Genomic DNA, 23,131 nt, shown 5'->3' with positions numbered 1-23,131 from the left:
GAGACTACTTTGTTTAATTATTTTGATAATTTGCAACACTAAACATCCCTGGACACTTTCTAAGAGAACTTTATTACGTTAAATGAAGAGAAAAGAAACTATAGTACTGTGTATTCTATAATACAAAAAGTATCGCTAAACAGGAATTTATCATGGAGGATATCGTTCAATTGGGAGACGTTTTAGGTTAAAGTAATACGAATTGCGTAGGAAACTATATTTCTTATTTTTATATTAAAAATCGTTGTACCGAGAGTTCACAGTATTATTATGATAAACAGTATTATTATTATTATTATGGTAACAGTGCAATTTCATAACAACGATAAATATTTGAAGTGTAGCATTACTAAAGCCGCCTCTATGTGGCTTTAGTAATGCTACGCCGTTGTGTATTCGTTCTCAAAATTTGTTCTATTGCTTTTGATTAAACTTTGACATTTCCATTAATTACGATAAGGAATGCAAAAATGTGATAAAAAATGGGATCCATGACTTCGTTTTCGAGATACAGTGAGGTTAAAGTGACAATGTCTATGCTCTCTGAGCGATTGCTCCCTACATTCCGTTAGGCGCGCATAAGAAAAGAAAGAGAGCGAGAGAAGGAGAAAAAACGCATTGCCTGCGTCTAACAGAAAATGGGTGCCAAAAACGAACAAAACTCAAGAACCATGTCCGTGTCCAGCAGATGCAAGGATCGCCTCTCCGCGGCCGACAAGTATAAGGCCTTCTCGTGGGGCCAGCAACCGTTTCCTTCTGATCACACACATATACACACACCCGCACACCCTCTTTCTCAATCTCTCGCACACGTCCACACATGTACATTCAAACACGTGCCAGCGCTCGGGTCAGCTTTGTTCATTTTAATACAGTAGGGAGTTTTATCATCTAGTGTCATAGAATCTCGTACATAGATGAATCTGAGATCAATTGCTGAACTTCAAAAAATAATAAGCTTATTCAGACATAAAGTAATAATTTTTCGTGATAGTTAGTTATTATTATTAATAAAATATTAATTGTTTAAATTAGTTTTAATTATTTACATTTTATATTAACAAAGTCGAATTATTAACAATTTAAAATATGTGCAAAGATTAAAGATTCGGTGTAATTTTCATCGTTGATGTCTGTAAAATCAAATTGCTGAGTCAATGTAAAAGTTGACCTTCATTCGTTTTTTGACAAAAATAATAAATATTTTATTATATACAAATTTTCAGTTTTAATAAAGTTATTTTCAACGTTCTAAATAAGATATATAGTAAAAGTGTTACAACATTAAGTAGGGATGATATTCAACCAGTTCAAACCGTACGGCCGTATCGGCTGTTAAAATTTAAAAATACTTTCATACTGGTTGGTAAATATCACAGTAATAATATCTATGATAAATGATATTAAAAGAAATGCTCTTCTTATTGAGACTACAAGTAACCCAATGACTACCAATTTAATAGAAAAACCAAGTAGAAGATTCTGATGCAATTTTTTAATGTCGAATTATGGCTCAGACATACTAGCTAGAGAAAATCTCATCAAAAGTTAATTTATAAATAACATGCTCTAGCTCGATCGCACGTAAGAATGTCCTTTTAATTTTTATACGCATTACGTATGAATTTATATTTGTGTATCGAGTGTTAAATACTTTGAATATTACTACCGTTCTTAAGTATGTGTAGATTGAATTTAGTGAATCGAATATAAAACAAAAACATTTTAAAAATGAAGAAATGTTAAACATCTCTCTCTCTTTCCGTATAAATCAGAATTAGAATATAACTTACACTGGACAAAGTATTTTTTGTTATTACGAATAGGTTGAGACAGGTATAACCTATTGTAGGTCCATTCAATCTTCGTAAAAATATCGTCGCCTGAAAAAGAATTATACAAAAATTTAGAAATGAAAATTCTTTATATAGGATATATTATTACCGTATTCTTAAACAGATAAAAATTCTATTTAAAAAAAATCTTACTTGTAATCGAATTTCCGATGGAATTTCCAAGTTAAAGATTTCATGAATAACTTTGCGAGGATAATCTGCCTATATGCATAAGTACGCTTATACTCAATTTTTTGAAGAAAAACATAAAATTTATAATTTTATATACAAGATAAATTATACTTACTGCAGAAGTAACTGATCCACAGATGATCGTTAAAGAAGTAAAAGTAAGAACCATGCTTAGTACAACATTAATTATAGCTATAGTTATAATAGTTGGTCTCCCTTCAAACAAAGCTTGATAAGACATGAAACAAGTCAAAGGGAGCATATGGAAATATACTAGAAATACGTAATACTGAAAAACATTATCAAACAACTCTACTAATTTGCAAACGCTATTGTGGCGACTTTGGATTGTCTTAAAATATTTTACTCTTTCAGGATTTTTCATGAAAGTTTTTAATTCATTTGCAATTTCGATGAACTTGTTTCTTGAAATGAAACATATGAAAACAACGTAGATATACGCAGTCATAAAAATTCCAAATCCGTAACAAAAGGATATAACATACAATATTAAATAACATAAGCTTGTTAAGTAGCCAATTTCCCGTATTGCATCTCTGTAAATTTGCTTAAACAAGGATGTTATTCCTATTACGACAATGATCATGATGAAAGGTAAACATAAGCCAGCAATTTTTGATGCTCTTACAATCTTTGGAATACCACTTTTAGAAGAAAAATATGGTTTGTTTTGTGATTGTTTATGCCATAGTTCTACAATTTGTAATGCGATGTCCTTATTTCGAAAGAAATTGAAAATAACTTGGATACATGAATAGAAAAATATCAAATTTGTTTGAAAACTTAGGAAAAATCTAATTCCATTTGTATATTTCTTTAAAAAATTTAAATGAAAAGTATTGCCTAATCCGTATTTAATTTCAATTACAAGCAAAGTAAACCAAAAGGAAAATTGTCCCCAAGACAGTAAAGTGGTAAGAAACTCGATTATTTGCCTTTTATTTGAATGTCGTCCCGATTCATGCTTGCACACTTTATCAGGAATAATCCCTGACAAACCAAATATTTTAAGATAAAGAAATACATATTTCATAACACAAATATAACAATCTGAATCCTCCATGTCTTGAACAATAGTTATTTTTAAAGTTAGAGAAGATCTTAAGTCTTATTTAACTAATTTAAATCTAACGAATACAATGGAAACAATTCAATTTTGTAATAAAATATTTGAAGAAAAAACGATAAATTCTTAAAACGAAATAATTCATACCTGAAAAATAAAAAAATTAATTAAAAAATTTCTATTTATTAAGTCTTTAAAAATTTACTTCATTCAATATGAATGAAGTAAATTTTTTATATTAAATGTTTTGAATAATTATTCTTTATCCATAAATTCCTCTCCGGTTGTCAGTTTGCGTCAACTGGATGCAGAAAAAACAGGGAGAGGAGAGGAAGAAGCAAAATATAGGCCTTACTACAACTTATGTCAACGAAAGCTCGTTTATTGGGGATAGAAAGGATAAAGCTAACGTAGTCCAATTGAGTAAATCATCTCGCGAATTTCGGTGGAATTTTAATTGCTTTTACACGTGCGAGATTTGATTTTTTTTAACAGACATTTTCTCTCTATTACAGGCTTTCTGCTTCTTAGAGTATATCGAGATACAAATGAACTTGGTAAAATTTATAGAAATTAGATTTTATGATCACTTTTGTGAGATTTCAATAATTCTGATTGTAATAACTAGAGAAATAAAATGTAACAAATTACTGTATGATGAAATTATAACAGAAAGTTGAATAATATTTTAAAATAATGTTCATTGTAATTTCATTTATTTTCTATTAAAAACTAAAATTAACATTGAATTTTCTGCAATATATGCTAACTTTGTCTGTACTTATTTTAACAAGTGTCGTTCATTCTGAATAGTACAGGAAAAATTTGAAGAATAAGATATAAACTAACTATATTCTTTTTTTTAAAACTTTTTCCGCCCTGTAGGCACTAAGAGGGCCTCTTTTAGTAGGCCCATTATGGGTTCGGCCAGGCCCACAATGGGGCGACCGGGTGGTGAGGGACGGGGCCTGACATATCCGAACGGACCACCCCCGAAAAATTCCTAGGGATTAGATCCCGGGTCCTCCAGAACGGTAAGCTGCCACCTAAACAGCTCGGCCATCCGGCCACTAAGTCATATTCAGCAACACAGAATTCTTGCTATGCTGCGATCCTGGACCAGTTTCTGACCAACTCTTGACTCAGTCACTTCTATATGGTTCAAAATATAATTAAAAGACAATCAATTAGATAAACAATATTTATTCAAACATAGTCTACGTAATTATAAAAAACGGGGTTAATGTTACCCCAGATATCGAAGGTGGCGGCTCGACTCCGATTCCAGCAATCAGAAGACAGGGAACAGTGGGGACGCGCATTCTAACCTAACCTAATCTATTCTAATAAATTACCACAATTATTAGCAACTAAATTATTAACCGAATTTTTCCTACCCGAAAGGTTGCGTTGGATTCTGTGAGAGGCCGGCACTTTTTCACTTTTTTTTCCGAGTAAATGCCATTTTGTTTGGTCTAAAAAGCATAAGTATGTTATATAATTTGGTCAAAATAAAATATTTGTTTATTACAGAACTGAATTCGACCTTTGTACTCAAAAATTTCTACAAGAAAGTGATGTTAATCAAGATGTTCAAATCTCACTGCAGCTACCAAACATTCAGTTGGGACAGGACAAGATTTTATGAGAGGCACCTGTACCAAAAACTGTGCTACAAATAGGTGCCAGTAGAAAGCGGTCCATAGAGTAGAAAAAATATATGATTGATTGAATTTCTAGAAGTGACTGAGTCAAGAGTTGGTCAGAAACTGGTCCAGGATCGCAGCATAGCAAGAATTCTGTGTTGCTGAATATGACTTAGTGGCCGGATGGCCGAGCTGTTAAGGTGGCAGCTTACCGTTCTGGAGGACCCGGGATCTAATCCCCAGGAATTTTTCGGGGGTGGTCCGTTCGGATATGTCTGGCCCCGTCCCTCACCACCCGGTCGCCCCATTGTGGGCCTGGCCGAACCCATAATGGGCCTACTAAAAGAAGCCCTCTTAGTGCCCACAGGGAGGAAAGAAAAAAAAATTTATTTTAACCATTAATATACTTTCGAAGCTCAATAAATTATTCCTCAGCGATTATAAACTAGTTTGGCGTAAAATCGGATTTTGCTGGTAACATATATATGCTACGTATAGCCACATTTCAAGTGAGTATAACTGTGAATATACAGTCAAACCTCGGGTTTCGAACGCATCGCTTTTCGAACAATTCGGTTCACACACACAAAAAGAATCAACGGCAGGAGACAAAGTTAGCATATATTGCAGAAAATTCAAATGTTAATTTTATTTTTTAATAGAAAATAAATGAAATTACAATGAAAATTATTTAAAATATTATTCAACTTCCTGTTATAATTTCATCATACAGTAATTTGTTACATTTTATTTCTCTAGTTATTACAATCAGAATTATTGAAATCTCACAAAAGTGATCATAAACTACCGATTAACAAGTTAGTGGCGTTGAGATCTCCGCTAACTTCTTAACTTAAATAACAAAAATTTACTAATATTATTACGTATTATAATATTAACATTTATTAATACTAGGTAGCCAGTTAATTAAAACTAAAAGTCCAATTAAATTTAAAAATCATAAAATAATAATTAAAACTCTGGCCTTTACAATAAAACAGAAACTAAAATTAAAAATAAATTCAAAGTTAACTAATTTATTTAAATTAAAATTAAAATTGAAAGCATATTAATTGGAACATAATATTTCGGAAATTGTGGATAAAGTACTTGTTATCTGTCTTGATTGATTTGGTTATATTTCATCCGGGAAGTTAGAGATGAGTCGGTATTTATAGCACTTCTCTGTAAAGCGTTAGTTTCGGTTTCGGTTGACGGTGACAGAATATTTTGCTTTTAATGTATGTATGTATATATACAGTATATAGAATAAATAATGTAGCTCTCTCTCTATATGTATACTGTATATTATTATCTATTATATGTATTATTATATTGCATTTGTAGACATGCAATATAAGCGATTTTCATTTATATCGTTACATGTAATTTACCAAACAATATACTGTTATTTCTTCGTAATTGATAGCTGCAGTTTATAACAGGAAGAAGATTTTTGCACAAATAAAATTGATGTTCATGATAAATCTAGTGTCAATGTAAATACTTAACTTTTCGCTTGTACTTATGTAAAAATCGAGTTCGATTCAACTCTGTAAGCACGTCTTCTTCTGTCTCACTATGACAAAACGATTTTGCTACATAAGTTACCACCGAAGACTCCGTCGTAGAGAGAATCAATCTTAATTAATAGTATGGTTCAATAATGAATATTAATCTGAATTCGCTGTTTTTTTACTTTAATAGACATGTATATAATATATTGAAGTTTACAATTTAAATTATAAAAATATTTGTCTATAATAAATAATTATCGAAGATTTTCGTTAGTTTAATAACATATCACTTAAATCAAGTACTGTGTATCGTATATCACGCGCTATCACATAAATTAGTAACGCAAACCATATACGGTATGGATTACTGATTTGAGAGATCGATAGCAAATATTTCAATAATATTATTACATTTACAGCTTATATAAAATAATCGATTTAAAAGTTTTTAATACAAATAGCATTTCTGATGGCAATAAATGATAATTACATTAGGGACCAACATTTTTAGTATTAAATTCTTATTTTTCAATTTGCTTTTAGAAGTTTTGGTTATTATTATTATGTTACTGATTTTGTAACTGGAAACCAAACTTAAATAATATGGCATACAATAAACGTAAATCGATTTTTTTTTTCAATAATCTTTAATAAAAGTAAAGTAATTGACTTCAGTAACATACTCAAATATTTTCTTTAAAAGCATCCTGCCTGGATTTCTAAGGGGCAAAATCTGATCTGACAGACTCGGATTCGAGTTCAGGTGGACTCAAAAATTTTTACGGGTGCTTAGACCCGATATATCGCCTCCTGTACATCAGTACCTGACCACTTACATATCGGCTTGATTAAACCATTGACGATTTTAAATTTCCATTATCTACGTCGAGTAAAAAAGAAAATTACTATTTCAAATTTGGACATAAAATTTGAGACATACATCCAAAATTAATGCAAAAATTTCAAGATCGAACTGGAAAATAATAACTCAGTTATATAACAGATATTCGATACGAATTCCTTGAAAATATCGAATTTTTTAGAATATATTTCTATTGATGTATTACCAAAAGAGGAAATTGAACGATTCTAAATCGATTTTATGTATAACCGACATAAACGATTTAATTTGATTCTCTTCGGTATATTTCTCTTTAATTAAGCGATATATATGATTGACTACTCTATAAATATGCAGTCAATCAACGAATTTAATGTAGCTAATTATGAATAATCGCGACATACGGTTTCTTACATACTACATTAAAAAATTTTTAAATTTTTCTATGTCGAAATATAATTTCAAAGATAGTGTTTTCAATTTCTTATAAATTTTCTATTAATGATTATCTTGGACTTTTTCAAACAAAAACTAGACAACCGGTACTGTGTCGTGGTGTACCAGTACTGTGTCGACCGCAGTACCGGTACACCATATTATAAATGGAGTTTAAACAATTTAATTTTATTCGAGATTATTAGTATTTCGCAGGAATCGAAGAAAGAAGTCTGTATTTGTTTTTTTCACCTCTAAGGGGCGCATTTGTATGTTCTGTACATTCATGTTTTTTCTTAAATGCTATGATATTAAAACCTCGATATAAACATGATTTGGGTTTAAGTGGATCAAATTAAGATTGTCCGATTGATTGATATGCATTTTTTTAAAAACATATAAAATATGCCTTTACGATTTTTACTGTATATTTTGCAGATTTAATTGTTTGTGAGATTAAATAAGCGCTTTATAAACTTTATATATTGTTTGCATGATTGCAAGTGCTATTTTTTCATATTTCCTGTACTTTATTTCTGCTATTTTTTCTATGAAATTAATCTTTTTTTTTGCGCGTGTACAGTTCCGTGATAAATTCCACCTTCCAATTACAGATGGGCGCTCAAAATTCAACTGTTTTAAATCTAAACAGTCTAACTCGCGTTCTTTTAAATTTTCACGAATAAACACGTTTTTTTCGCGTGCCGTTAAAAATAAAAATTTAGTTAATCAAAATACAGGATGTAAATTAGATGACTGTTGTAGTGATATCATAATTATGTCACAACAATAGCTATAAATACGTGGAATCTGCGTCATACTGTAATTGTTTCTTGCCTAAAATTCTGCAAAGAAGGATTAATTTAAAAATGGATACTACGTAGTTTGTGGTTATATTTATAAACTCTTAAGAAATATTTATTATAAAAAAATATATATTTTTTTAATTATTGTAGTTTCTTTCCTTTTGTATCGAGTGTACTAGTATTTTTTGTAAAGTCAGAGAATGTTTTTGACGTGAATACGTCTTTAAATTTGCTTCCGTAGTGGGAGGCAATTCAGAAAACTGATGATAACAAAATCGAGGGATACAGTTTGGCATTGCAGCTACATATCTATCATCTATATCCAAAATTTAATTACACCACTCGATAATTAAGGGATCAAAGAATTCATTACGTTGAGTGGGGACTGTGATGCATCGCGCGCGGCGGAGGGGAAAGCGCCGCCATTATGAGGTCGTTTCGCCGCGTCACATACTTTCTGTTTAGTATACAATTTGACTCGGAGAAGCTACGACGCTCGTTTGAGTTTCAATTTACAGCTCTCGTCAATATTTATCGATTGCGTACACAAAACATTAGTGTGGAATAGTTATGGTGAGTATATATGGTGTTAAAGTTAAAAATTAAAAAAACTTAATACAATGTCGGGCTATACTCGTCGAAAAGCCAAATCAAAATATAGAAATCGTATACGGTTGGAAAGAGCTTCTCAAGATCAATCCAGTGATACCCATAAAACACCATATGAAAGAGTGAAGCGGTGCCGGGAACGTAAAATACTCGGCTGTGTGTACATCTATCCGGGCACAGCGTTAGCAGAAATTAAGCTCTGTATGTTACAATAGTTGCTAAAGTATTCTAAAAACATCATTAAGATTATACCCGAATACGAACCAGATCTCACTACACCAATCATGATCGTCGGAGGCTTTAATGCTAATGTCTCGCAAGACCGCTCGTTGCCCGACTTCATGCTCAGCGAGTTTAATTTGTCTTATATCGAAACTCCTCCAACAACGCTAGGCAATACCTGTATTGATTTAACGTTCACCAGAAATCTCGATGTATCCTGTATGCCATTTGTATCATACTTTTCGTATCACAGACCTATCATTAATAAAATTATAACACACTAATTATTTGTTTACTTGATTTCTTTCCTGAACCCGACGAAAGGAAAATGTTGCTATCATAAATAAAACATGGAGATCCGAAGAACTTACTGTTAAGGAATGATTAAGACATACATATGATACGCTCAAAGAAAATATTACCCGTTAACGTACATGTATTTACGTAAAACACATGGCCGTGTCCCCGACACAGCCACACTCCCTTTTTTTCTCTAAGTAAGACTATTACGATAAACTCTTTGTAAGTTTTGTTTACACTTTGTTTACAAATGTCACCAAAATAGTACTAAATTAATTTTGTGAATTTTTAGAACTGAAGAGGGCTACAAGCAAATGAAGCCGAAATGCATTTTAATAGTTTATAAAGAAAATGAATAGTTTTAAATAAAGGAATTTTATTGTCTCCAGTTTGTTCTTATTATGTCTATCCTCAGATAGACAGTGGCAATTTGAAGCATAATTTGACAAGTTTGTCATTTTAAATATATCTGAATTTACTTTTATAATACTTGTAGCCAGCCTATAAATATAAGGCGGTGTTTTATTACTTATTTATTCTATTTATAATAATAATATTGTAGATATAATTTTAATAATACATGGGAGCAATAAAAAAATTTAAAAACAATTAATTTTTTATTATTAAAAATGATCATTAAATTAAAAAAAAATTATATTACCCAATTATTCATTCAAAAATATCGAATTCCCCACAAAATTTCTCAATTAATACCTCTTTTTTTCTTAACTGATTTTTGAAAAATCTCCATTTTAAATAACTCCACAATCTGACAATATTGTAACTGTTAATGTATTCAGTTTCAAAAACATTAAAAGCATTTGATAATGTATAATTAAACGATAAAATATATACATCTAATTTAATATACATGTATACATCAGATTCATCTTAGACAATTTATTACGCACTTTTTTGGGGTCTGCAATTTAAATTCTCGCTGGCGTCCATCTGTTTGTTATCCTTCTTTAATCTCGAGAACAGAATTAGATTAAAATTGAGATCAGATATGGAAAGCTTAAGACAGGAGACCCGATTAACTATATACGAACTTCCGGTTTGAACCGGAAGTCACGTTATTTCAGTTCAAAAATTTTTCCCAGAACGGAGTTAGAAGCATGACTTTATTGTTAAACAGAGGAAGTGTGATGTACAGGAGCAAGACACTAATAAAGTCGAGAGCGTATATTTTAAATTAAAGAAATCTAAAATATGATTAAAAATTGCATCCAGGCATTGTGACGAGGTCACAATAAATAATTGCTGGTTGTATTTATTGGATCTTTACGCAAGACTTGCAATAAAATGTATTACGTATTAGCCCGAATATAACGCGACCCGATTTAACGCGACTCCAAAATTTTCATAAAGATATTTAGAAAAAAAAAATAATACTCATAAAAGAATTCAAAGAAAGTAAAATTCAATCAGATAAGCATTTATTTAGGTATTTATAGCTAATAACACAGGTTACATTCATGTCAATGATCGAGTTAAGCCTAACACACGACTATATCACATAAAAAATTAAAAATAAAATTCATGTGTAAAAATGTAAAGAAAATATCTGTTAAATCTTAAACACAACATTTTTCTGAGTAAAACAAAATAAAAACTTAGTCAATTGGTCGATTTACAACTCAGAAAAAAGCATTTGAAAATAGGGTTATAAAACAATTAGCGTTTATTGACTTTCGCGTTAGGGGGTAAAGCGGGTCTATTGACAAATTTTCTCGCAGTAGTACGAAATTTCTACTGACTTAACTTGAATGAGTCATATTTCTTCCCCATTTACAAACAAACCCGATGGCAATCGGTGAAACATGAGATAAATTACAGCGAGTTGAAATTTGATATGTTTATTTTTTGCGTTTTACGTATCAAATTACATTAAATTCGACACAAATAAAGCATTTTTGTCAATATAGAAATATTTTACATTGTTTAAAAGTAGAGAAAATAAAGAAAAGAAAGATGTAATAATAATTTTTCGAGCGAAGCCAAAAATTTCACAATTTTAAGATAAAAAATGGCGTCTGTGAGAGCCCACGTGACTAAAAGGCGGTCGAAAAATCACGTGACTAATGAACTTCGAACAAGCGGAGACATAGCCTTACTATAGTAGCGCTATGCAAACAAAAGCGCAGGCCTACTAACTAGATCACATGGTTGTTTTGAAGTGGTCGGTCGAGCTAGGTCTGACGTTCAGTCGCGTTTCAATCTCTGTAGGAAAATGTCCTTGTTTATATTACATTCCATTACTTAAACCCCGAATTTAGCGCGAGTCGATTTTTTAACGGAAAATAAATGGTCGAAAAATATCGCGTTATATTCGGGCTAATACGGTAATACTTCATAGCTTATTTTTTAAACTTCATTCCCACTTATTCGGGCATCCTGAACAGATACTGATTATTCACATATTTTTATTTGTTTAAAAGTTCTTTGTAAAGGGATATTTTGGATTTATTTATTTTCTTATAAAGCTAGAAAATATTTGTAGATACTAATATATTGAAAGAAACTGCAGCCCGAACGACCAAGCGCCCGGAATGAATTCGGACAGCTCGAAACACCCTTGGAATTTTTTGAGGGTGGTCCATCCGGCTCTTCCCATGCCACTCGGCTGCCCATTACGAACCTGACCGAATCCATAATGGACTTAGCGGGAAAGGCCCTCTTAGTGCCTACAGGATGGATAGTTAAACATATATAGGCCTACTAAAAGAAACTAGATTTTCATTTTAATATATTAACTTAATAAAGATATAATAAAAACCTTTATTGTACCAAAAATATAGCTATGGCAGATGATTAAATAATTTCTTTAATATATAACTAAACAAAATACCCTTTAAATAAACGGTTTCTTTATAAATGTTAAAGTTTTTTAAATTAATATATTTATTGTTTTACATATTTATTTATATTAACTTAAATATTCGTGGTCAGATCAGATGCGAAGTTTTAGTATAAAATAATGTTCCTTATGTCACATTCTTATGAATACGTATATTAATTCCATTTGTAGCTATTTACTTGTAACAAATATTAACACAATAGTTTATATAATGAATAGATAACAAAATAAATGTTGATGTTGTTTTACATAACTATTTCTCAACAAAAATAATTCCGTATTATTGTTTCATAACGTCTCAGAAATCTCTATGTAGAATTATGAGCGCATGTAGTGAAACGCATTCTGTCATTGCTTACTTGCACCTTAGTTTTATTTTTCTGATATATATTCAAATTATAATCTAAATGCAAATTAATCTAAATGAAATGCAAATTATAAATGATAATAAAGATTATAATTTGCATTATACGTTTGGAAGATTATAATTTTATTTAATTGATTTAATTTGCAATTTGGGAGATTATAATTTGCATTTGTTATATTGGAAATTATATGTTTCTCCTTAGAGAATAATTTCTTTAACGTTAATAAACATTTGATTTGATTTGGTATTTGGTTTTGGTATTTGGTTTTACCTATTAATTATTCGTGAACTCTCATTATTATTTATAGACATTACATTAGATTATTTTAAAGTTATTCAGATACTGTACTTGCAAAAAAAAATGACTCTTAAATATACAGACCTACGGTGGCTCGCAAGTCACATGCGGCAGAAATTGTATACTTATACAATTTCTTTTTATAATTCGGTACATAATATTTAAATTTATGTAACATTTTTAAGTTTGCTGACTATTATTTGTTGTGTGATATAAACAGGACATTAACAGGAAAAGCCTAACTTGCAAGTTAACTTTGAGCAGGCATTTGAAAATTAACGGTACATTCGTATAAACCAAATTTTAAACACTCAATGTTTGTGGGTTTATAGATTTACAAACCAACAAACCTAACAGTAAGTAATGAAGAAGAAACACTGATAAGCATTTAGATAAAATGAAGAAATCGATTTTTAATAATATCAAATATTTATTGTGATATCGTCACAATGCAGGGCTGCAATTTTTAATCATATTTTAAATTAAATAAATTTAAAATGATCTTTGCCTCAAATTAGTAGTGTCTTGTCCCCGTACATAATATTTTTTCTGCTATCAATAGTCATGCCAGTCATGTACTATACAGTACCTAACTTCTTTCAGGGGAATTTTGAATTGAAATAACGCGACTTCCAGTGAAAACTGAAAGTTCGTATATAATTAATCGGGCGCGCCTTCCCCTAATCTTTTCATATACGGTCTCAATTTTCATCTATGTAATTCCGCCGTTCTCGAGATTAAGGAAGAACAGACTAACAACAGACGAACAGACAGACGATAGTGGTAATTTATAGGTCTACAACTTTTTCAAATTGCAATCTAATTTAACTGAAAATATGCAAAGAATTAGAAGAATTTTAAGCGGAATATAGAATTTTTTTTTACTTTACATTGAACAATATTAATGGCAGGTTGTGTGATGGATTCTAAAAGAAGCTACTGTTTTCAATATTCTATTCTTTCAAACCTTTATTGTAGCCAATAAAGAACATATTATTTTATTTTAATTTAATTAATTTGCTATTTATAAATTACATTTATTATGTATTTAATGTTTAAAACGTATTTAGGCCTATATTTTAAAATTTAACTAATTCGATCCTTTCATTAACATAGAAAAAAATATAGTTACAGTAAGTTCTGTATCGTAATTTCGCTATTATCTTCTTGAAATTATTAGAAAAACAAAGTAGAACTAAATAAAAACAACAAAATCTATATATAGTAACGTTTTAGCATATTCTTTCTTTTAATATTAACAACATTTTATGACTAAATCAATCAATCAATCAATCAATCAAAGTTTATTAATCGTATAAGGCCTTCGCCTGTTACAAGGACGTGATTAACTTATACGGGATAATTGACCACCCACATTAGAATTTTCCTATATATAGTAAACGTTAGTTATCAAATGTGTAGTACATTAGTTAGTAATTAACACTACAATGATTATTCGTGAGTTGCTTCGTATAATTATATAATTTAAAGATAGTATTGATGTTTGCTGTATCAAGAAACTTGTACATCTCCGTTTCATTAGAGCAGTCAGTTAATCGACCAATGTCTGATTGTTGAATGTTACAGGTTTTGCTGCAGTTTTCACAGAGAATATGAAATTTAGATAATGTCTTACTACAACTTGGGCATTTGGTATGAGAATAGTCCAAGAATTTATTGTTTAAATTTATCCAGTTTTTATTTAGTCTTAGCTGTATAAAAAATTTTTTAACATTAAATGAGAGATTCGTCAACATATAGCTATTATTTGATGGATAATTTAAAATTATTTTATACCAGCTTGTATTATTTCGATTCTGTATGTCGTCAATATCTTGGACAATAGAGTTTTCCATCACTCTTTGTATTAATAGTTTATTATGTTGCTCACTGATGTATGGCTGATCCATAAATAGACTCATGGAAAATCCGTATGTGTTAAATATCCTCGAGAGACTAACTATCCAATTTCGTTTTAAATCTGTGGTCTTGGATTTATGATATAACACATTCAATAATTTTGTAGTTAGGTCATCAGCGTTTTTAATTTTTTGTAAAAATTTTATGTACCTTTTTATTAATATAGTGTTTAGTTTAAATCTACTTAGTTCCATTCTTAGAGCGCAGCCTGGTATATTATATTCTAATTGGAAAATTTTGCGGATAAAAATATTTTGTATTTTTTCGAATTCGTTGAATTTACCTGTAGACCAGATAGGAGATGCGTAGCACATCGAGTTAATAATAATTGAATTAAATAATTGAAAATGAGTTTTCAGATTCCTGATCTTAGCTTTACAGAATAACACTATCAGATTATTTATTAAATTTTTTGCCTTTGTTATTGAACTTTTATATTGTTTATCAAATGATAAATTAGGCGTGAATGTTATTCCCAAGAATTTGACTTCATTGACAATTTTCACTTCTTCTTTCTTGATATAAAAACACACATGCTTTTTGGGTAAGTTACTACCGTTACGAAAAATCATTATAACTGATTTTTTGGGATTTATTTTAACTTTTAAATTTTCCAAATATTCAGTTATTTGTTGAATTTTCCTACGAAGTGAAGCAGCCGTTGGAGCAACTAATACAATGTCATCTGCGTATGAGATTGGATGAATGATTTGATTATCTATTTGGATGCCGTCTTCGTCTCTTAGAAAACATTTGTTTAAGTCGAATAGATAAAAGTTAAAAAGGTACGGCGATAGAGGGTCTCCCTGTAATAAACCTCTATAAGTTATGAATGGTGGCCAAACCTTATTATCTTGTTTAATGATCGTCTCATATCTCCCAAACAACAAACCTATCACTTTAATCAAGTGGTCGTCTGCTTTGTGTTTTATCAATTTTTTCTCCAGATCATTTATGCTAATCGAATCATACGCTTTTTCTAGATCCAAGAAAAGAGCAAAGACTTTATGTCTTTTCTTGATTAGTTGTATTTGAAGTAAAGCCAGTAAAACGAATAGTGCAATTTGAGTCCCTCCTCTATCCACAGAGGCAAATTGCGTAGTGTTCCTATAGTTATTTGTGGCTGTCCAGGTATTAAATTTGTCCGCTAGAATTGTTGTAAATATTTTCCGAAAGTTCGATAACAATGCAATAGGTCTGTAGTTTGAAGGTTCAACTCTTTTGCCTTTTTTATATATCATTGTGAAAATTAATTCGTTCCATTTATCCGGAATTATACCTTGATTATAGAATTCGTTGAATTGTTTGGTAAGATAAGTGATGAGCTCCAGAGGAAATAATTTAATAAGCGAATTGGGTATCATATCTGGTCCTGGTGTTGATTTGACTTTTAGTTTTTTAATTCGATTCTGAACTTCCTCCACCTTAAATAATTCTGAATGATTCGTTACTAGTGATAACTTATATTCCATTTGATCAACGATTAACAAATAGTTTTCGGAAAATTCTTGAAAATATTTAATCCACTTATCGTATTCTATCCTTGTATATGCACTATAGTCTGTTTTCTTTTTACGAAATCCGTTAATTATTGACCAAAAAACTCTGGTATCTCTTGATTCTGTTAGTATCTTGCTAATATTAGAAAAATATTTGTTCTTTTTTGCTTTAATTAAATTTATATATGTTCTTTTATTTTGTAAGTATTTCGTTAAGGATTCTTTTGAATTAGTTTTTCTAAAAACTTTTAAACTTTTTTGTTTTTTAATTTTTTGGATATAACAAGTATTGTCATACCATTCACATTTATATATTTGCTTATAGAGATTTAAGCATTTCCCAAATCTGTATTCTTCTAATTTTTTTGTAAGTCTCAGATAATTAGTAATTGGCTGGTTATCTTCCTCTAAAATTAACATATCTTCAATTATATTTTGGAACTCATTTAACAATTTCTGTTTATTGTAAGACAATTTATAGTAAGTACTCAATGTATGAGGTTCTTTTTCGATTCTTTTCTCTCTTCTCAAATCTTTGTAGTATTTCAACACCAATTGGGTCGGAAAGTGATCCGATAAATCGATCTCCAGGACTGACAGAGACTCACAGTAATCTATCATGCATTCAGAACAAATAACGTAGTCGACCGTCGATTTACCATTAGGGGAGACAAAAGTAAATTCCGCCGGAATATCTCCCTTTAGTCTGCCGTTCAAAATTAATAATTGACTATCTTGTACGAAATCTAGAAGTACTTTACCATCCTTATTTAGAAGTTTATCCTTGAATGTTCTTCTGCTACTAATATTGTCAAAAATCTGAGAAAATTCGGTGTCAGTGTTTTCTCCAATTCTAGCGTTAAAATCTCCACCAATTATCCATTGCTGGGCCAAAAAGGACCATCTTTCTATATGGTTATGAATTACACGTAAAACACTTCTCTTATCCAATGCTGGTGGCAGATACATCACTATTAGCCCCAGATATAAGGAGTTCCATCTTAATTTAATATTACTCTCAACATTGATAATTGCAACAACTATATTGTAACAACTCTGAACTATATTGGTAGAGTATATCCCCCAAACTTTTCTTAATTAGCATCGAGATCCCTCGTGCAGGACGACCAAATTTACTCTTACGTTGAGCATAGCTATTTATGATACTGTGATTTTGTGAGAGAATATTTTTTTCCGCTGCACTTAAGTTTAACATCCAAGTTTCTGTGATTCCAATTATATCGTTAGAATCTAAGAACTCTCTCACCAAATAATTCTGAAGCTTTCCTCTCAAACCCTGAACATTCCAAAAACTTACTAACAGGTCATAACCGTCTTTTTCCGACAGTATCTTCTCATTATCTTTAGTTATTCTGTTTACCAATACTAGGTCAACTTCATTATTATTATTTTCACCATTGTTGTTTAGTACATTGATCTTACTTTTGTCAATGTCCTGCTTCAAATTGAAGTTGATCATTGCTGTTTCGAAGCTTGATTTATGTTTATTCCCAAAAAATGATTCAATTGTATAATCTCTCCTGTGTTAGTATCAAGGGTATACATTAGATTATCTTTTATGTAATAGTCATTTCTTATTAAAATTCCATTCTTTTCTGTTTTTTCTGTCTTAATCTTATTTATTAACTGTTTCCTTCTGATTCTGGACCTTAAACATAGATCTGATGTTATTATTATTTTTCTCATCTCGTCTTCCATTTTCGGTCTCACTGCCCAGAATTTTTTAAGGATTATGTTTCTGTCTTTAACCGATTCCATTATGACTTTTATAATTTGCTTGTTATATTTATTTTTAAACAGTACAAGACCCTCAATTACTGTATTGTTAAGATCTAAAACATTGTTAATAAATTTTTTAAATTCTTCTAACACATCCAAAGTTTTAGATGGAAAGTTCAAGATAACCAAATTTTTCTTTGTATTTTCATTTGACATTTTATCAAGTTCGAATTCTAACATACCTTTTAAATTGGAGTAAGAGTTAGACTTTTCTTCCAGTGTGTAAATCTTTTGACTAATATTTTTCATCTCTTCCTTGACTTTGACATTTTCCTTCTTCATGATGTTGATTTCGGATTTTATTATTTGCATTTCCATGTTTAAGCAATCGAACTTTTCCTGAATCAACTCGTAAATTGATTTGAGTGAATATTTTGATTCCTCGCCATTTTGTAACACTGGTTCGTCTGTCGGTTCAAAGAAGTCTCTAATTGTAGCATTTCTAGAGTTACCAGCAGACTCCTTCACATAATCCTCTGATAAAAATTCTTCTTCCAGTAGTTCTACCAATTGGTTATGTTCTTCAACTTCTTTAACATCTTCCTTACGTGGTCTCCCTCGCCTCCTTCTTTGCATAACTGCTTGACTAGGCTGCAGGGGGGATCGAGGAAATGGACCGGGATTTATTTCAATTCCAGCAATGATTAGTAGAATTATAATCAGATTCAACGTTAGTAGAACTCCAGAAATACTTATTTTGACTTGATAATTAACACTATTCCTTAGAATATCCATAACCGACTTGTTCACAAAGGTTAGAACGAAAAGTCGCCAACACGTTCGACGGCTAGACACGCCCCCATTTTATGACTAAAAATTAGATTAACTTCCCTGTGATTAAATTTAACAATTACTAGTTATACTTAATTAAGATAGTTTCATTAAAATATTAGCTAAATTACTAAGGAATGCAAATTTGGAGTAAATGTGAAATTCGCTCAATGATTCACTTAAATTAAAACCGGGTTTCCATACAAATGCATTAAAATTCGGATTGATATGATTGAAGAATAAGTAGAGAATCACCAATATACTGTACATATTTTTCGGTTTATTTTATTCTGCTACTTTTAATTTATCTGCAAAAATTTATCGTCATATTTTTAAATAAATTTCGAAATAATTGGCATTAAAAAAAATCAAAAGAATTATTGTAACAAATTTTACATATATCCTACTTTATAAGAAAGAATTTTTCTTTCTAAATAGTTCATCTAAATTATACTATTTATACACACATATATATAATTTACGACGCTGCATGTTTACGTGTTTACGTTTATATAAAATTAAAATAAAGCGGTATAAACACATCGCTTTATTTTAATGTTATGTATATAATAATATCTACTAATATTTATTTTATTATTACTTTATCATAAAATCTTATTCCAAAACTCGTATAATAAAGAACAACGTAAAACGCGATTCATAAATCATTACGTAAATCAAACTTACGTAACTATTATAATTAAAATAATTTTAATTCCACTAGGGGGTAATCATGCCCCCTCGCTTCGCTTACTTGTTCAAAACTTTCGTGACAATTCATCGGTTCATGATTCGCCGTTTCGATTTTTTTTATTTATTTTTGTGACGTTTTTTAAGCTAAGTATTATATAAACTGTAGAGAATAGATTTTATATAGCCTAGAGACCATTACAGAAAAATATAGATCTGCCAATGAAACAAATATTGCGATTTACATATAAGATACATTTAAAATGAGAAATAAGAAACGATTCTCAAATTAATATAATTGTAAGGTATTGAATATTTTTTATTTTAGAATAATCTTCTAATTTACAAAGAAGAAAGTTTGTTAGTTTGTTCTTTATACATTCACGGTTTGAACAAATGCAAAGAAACTTTTCGGAGGTTATCCTCTCGTTCAGAAGGATTTTTGACTTTTGATCGAATTGACTTTAATCCTCCGTCTCCCCCTTTCTTTCTGACCAGTGGGATGATGGCATTCGAATAGGAAAATTACCTAATACAAAGTTAGCGAGCACAAAATATGTTTTTGGAGGATTTTCGAGAGTCGAGTTTAAATATTTAATCTCTTTTTCGCGAAATTTGATTGGTTAACTGATTATCATTTCATGTTCGGCTGTGAACGATAGGTTAGCGTTAATATTAGAAAAAATTTGGATAATTTTTTTTTTTTTGAATTCTTGAATCTTTAATTATCTTTTCATGCAGGCAGAAGTCAACTACTACTTTCAGTTGAAGAACATCAATTCCTGTTTACCTGAACAAGTTTCTCCATTTCGTACTATCCGAGTGTGCATTCTTAGCAAGAATTGTAATTGGGAGTTTTCAGGATGCCGACATAAATCTTTGATCCGTTTGACTCGAAATGCAATTGTTCATTGGGCTGCAAGTTGAAAAAATTGTAGATTTATAAATTTCCACGGTTGTCTGTCTGTCCGTGATCATCTCGAAAACGGTGTTATATAAATGAAAGACGAAACCAAATATGGAAACTCCGTGCACTGGAGACCTCGATTAAATCAATAGGAATTTCCGATGTAAATCGGAAGTAACGTTATTCAATTCAAAGTTTTCCCTTGAAATGTGTTAGATAGACGACTGGCATGACTCTAGTGTTAAAAGAGAAGTATAATGTACAGGGGCAAGCCACTACTAATTTGAGGTGGAGCATATATTTTAAATTAAATTAATTAAAAATACGATTTAAAATTGCAGCCCGGCATCGTGAAGGTGTCACAATAAATAATTACGCGTTTGTTTTTATTTTTGTTAAATGAATTTAAATATGATTATTATTTTTTTCTTCTTCAATGTAGACTTTTGTCGTTTTTATTCTATTATGTTATATATTTTTTATAGACATAACCTTTTTATCTGTATCTTTATTCTATTAAAGATACAATATCAAAAATTTTCCTGACAACGCCGGATAAGTAATTAATAAAAATCAACTCAACTCTTAACGAATTTATCAATTTTCCATAATTTAAATAGGAAATTATAATACTTCAAGTTGGATTTTATTTAAATTCGAATTGAACTTGAATTCTAAATTCGATTGGTAAAAATCGAAAAATTATATTGTTAAAGTTTGTTATTATAATGTCAATTAGAACGGAAAAAACAGATCGAATTAAGAATGTTTTAATGATTAAATCATTTATTAAGTTTATTTAAAGTTTGATATCTTTTAAACAGCAAAGAATTGTTTTTTTAATGTAATTTATTCAGAAATAAAACGTAAATAAATATTAAATTTCCTCATTATAATACTTAAAAAGTTAAAATAAAATAAAATAAATGTTTATAACAGTTTTAAATACTATATATTTCGAGATTATAACGTATAATAATTGAAAGTAAAATAATTTTTATTAATTTATAACAGAAATTTATAAGCTATATTATCAAGTAATTCAACTTAAAGGAAATTTAAGAAATTATAGCTTACAATTATTCTACACTCTTAAAATCGTAATTAAGAAAATAGTCATTAAAATATCTAAACCTTTTAAATTTAATTTTAGTAAATACTAAAGCTAAATGTCTTGACTCTAAACAGAAAGCGATAATCAAAATATAAGTAATTAATAAGTTAGCACTTCTTATGCTTACCTATTGGAGTATGTAATATAGCCAACATAATAATCGTAATAACATAAAAAATCGTACAATCATCAAATAGATCATTTTCATTCTCTTTAATTAATTCAAGGTTGGAATAACATATCGTTGAGATATTTATTCCAGTTTATATTAGATTTTCGTTAGCATTAGTTCGGTAAACTGTCAACCATCGCTAGAAGGAGAAATTCGTTATGACAATATCTAACTAAAATAGGAAAATGGAAATTAATCGATAGAAAATCAATTTCTTGCGAAATGTCTATTAAAACGACGCCAAACGGCCGAGTTTATTGTAAATAAAAATACTAGAAATTTTAAATGAATAAATACTTCATATTTCCATAATACTAACAATTGTAAGATATGTGGCAGGCCTATAGAAAAATATATGACATCCAAGATATTTATATATTTAGGTATTTATAAAATTATGATTACATTTAGAGCTGCTAACGAAGTATGTAATAAATCAAAATCATCTTCAAAATAATTTTTTCTCAATCAAAGAACCGAAATGATGATCGAAAAGCATATTTAAAATTACTTCAATCTTACAATTAATTGTTATCTTAATCTCTAATAGAAATTAATCGCAACATTAATTACGTCTATGTTAATAAAAACCAGCAACGAGTTGCTCAACTTTCCCGGTAACATTTTAAAATGTTGGTGGAGCCATCTGTTATCATATTTTATTTTAAAAATTTGTTATATTTTTAACTATTATAAAATGGAAAATACCTTAATTTTGAGAGTAGGGATGAGTTTTATAAATGCTAATAACAAGTAAAATCGTCATTAAGTCCGACCCTACTCGAGATACACACGACTCCATTATCTCCCCACCCCCTCAACTTTTAACCACCAAAATTTAATAGCATCAATCCCCTAATAAACAAACCTCCCTGCAAAATTTCAGAAATTTTTCGACAAAAAACGCAGGAGTTAAGCTTCAAACAGGGTGAACAAAATCGTTTCACCATACACACTAACAACCATACATACAGAAATTACCTCTCAATTTTTTTTCATTTCTCGACGTTTCAAGATGTCCTAAGTCAAGTCAAGAATGTAAAAATCTGGGAGGGGTTATTTTTTGCCGGATCGCCATACTTCTCCTCTGTTATATTTTTACTTTCCTGGCTCATATCAGGAATATAAAAATTCAAACAATTTTAATTTCTGAATCTTACAAACTTCAAAAATCTGTCCTTCGAGCACTAAGTGTTTATAGTGTTTGATCAGATAGAACTCTGCCAGAGAATTTCTGAGCTTC

General features: G+C 30.0%; 1 protein-coding gene across 1 annotated transcript in view; it reads right to left on the bottom strand.

Annotated features, from left to right (window-relative positions):
- LOC136978723 (uncharacterized) overlaps window positions 1–22,078 on the bottom strand; it is a 28,220-nt gene extending 6,142 nt beyond the window's left edge. Inside the window, exons 1-4 of the mRNA XM_067274512.1 lie at window positions 21,844–22,078; window positions 2,143–3,261; window positions 1,989–2,057; window positions 1,794–1,883 (exon numbers count right to left, since the gene is read on the bottom strand). Of these exons, the coding sequence (XP_067130613.1) occupies window positions 1,794–1,883; window positions 1,989–2,057; window positions 2,143–3,111 (1,128 nt within the window). The 5' untranslated portion in view covers window positions 3,112–3,261; window positions 21,844–22,078. The remainder of the gene's footprint in view (window positions 1–1,793; window positions 1,884–1,988; window positions 2,058–2,142; window positions 3,262–21,843) is intronic.
- Window positions 22,079–23,131: the final 1,053 nt, after the last annotated feature.

The sequence above is a fragment of the Centruroides vittatus genome, unplaced genomic scaffold, assembly GCF_030686945.1.
Source record: "Centruroides vittatus isolate TY-2023 unplaced genomic scaffold, ASM3068694v2 contig_549, whole genome shotgun sequence".
Taxonomy (NCBI): Eukaryota; Metazoa; Arthropoda; class Arachnida; order Scorpiones; family Buthidae; genus Centruroides; species Centruroides vittatus.
This window is presented reverse-complemented; position numbering and strand designations above follow the sequence as displayed.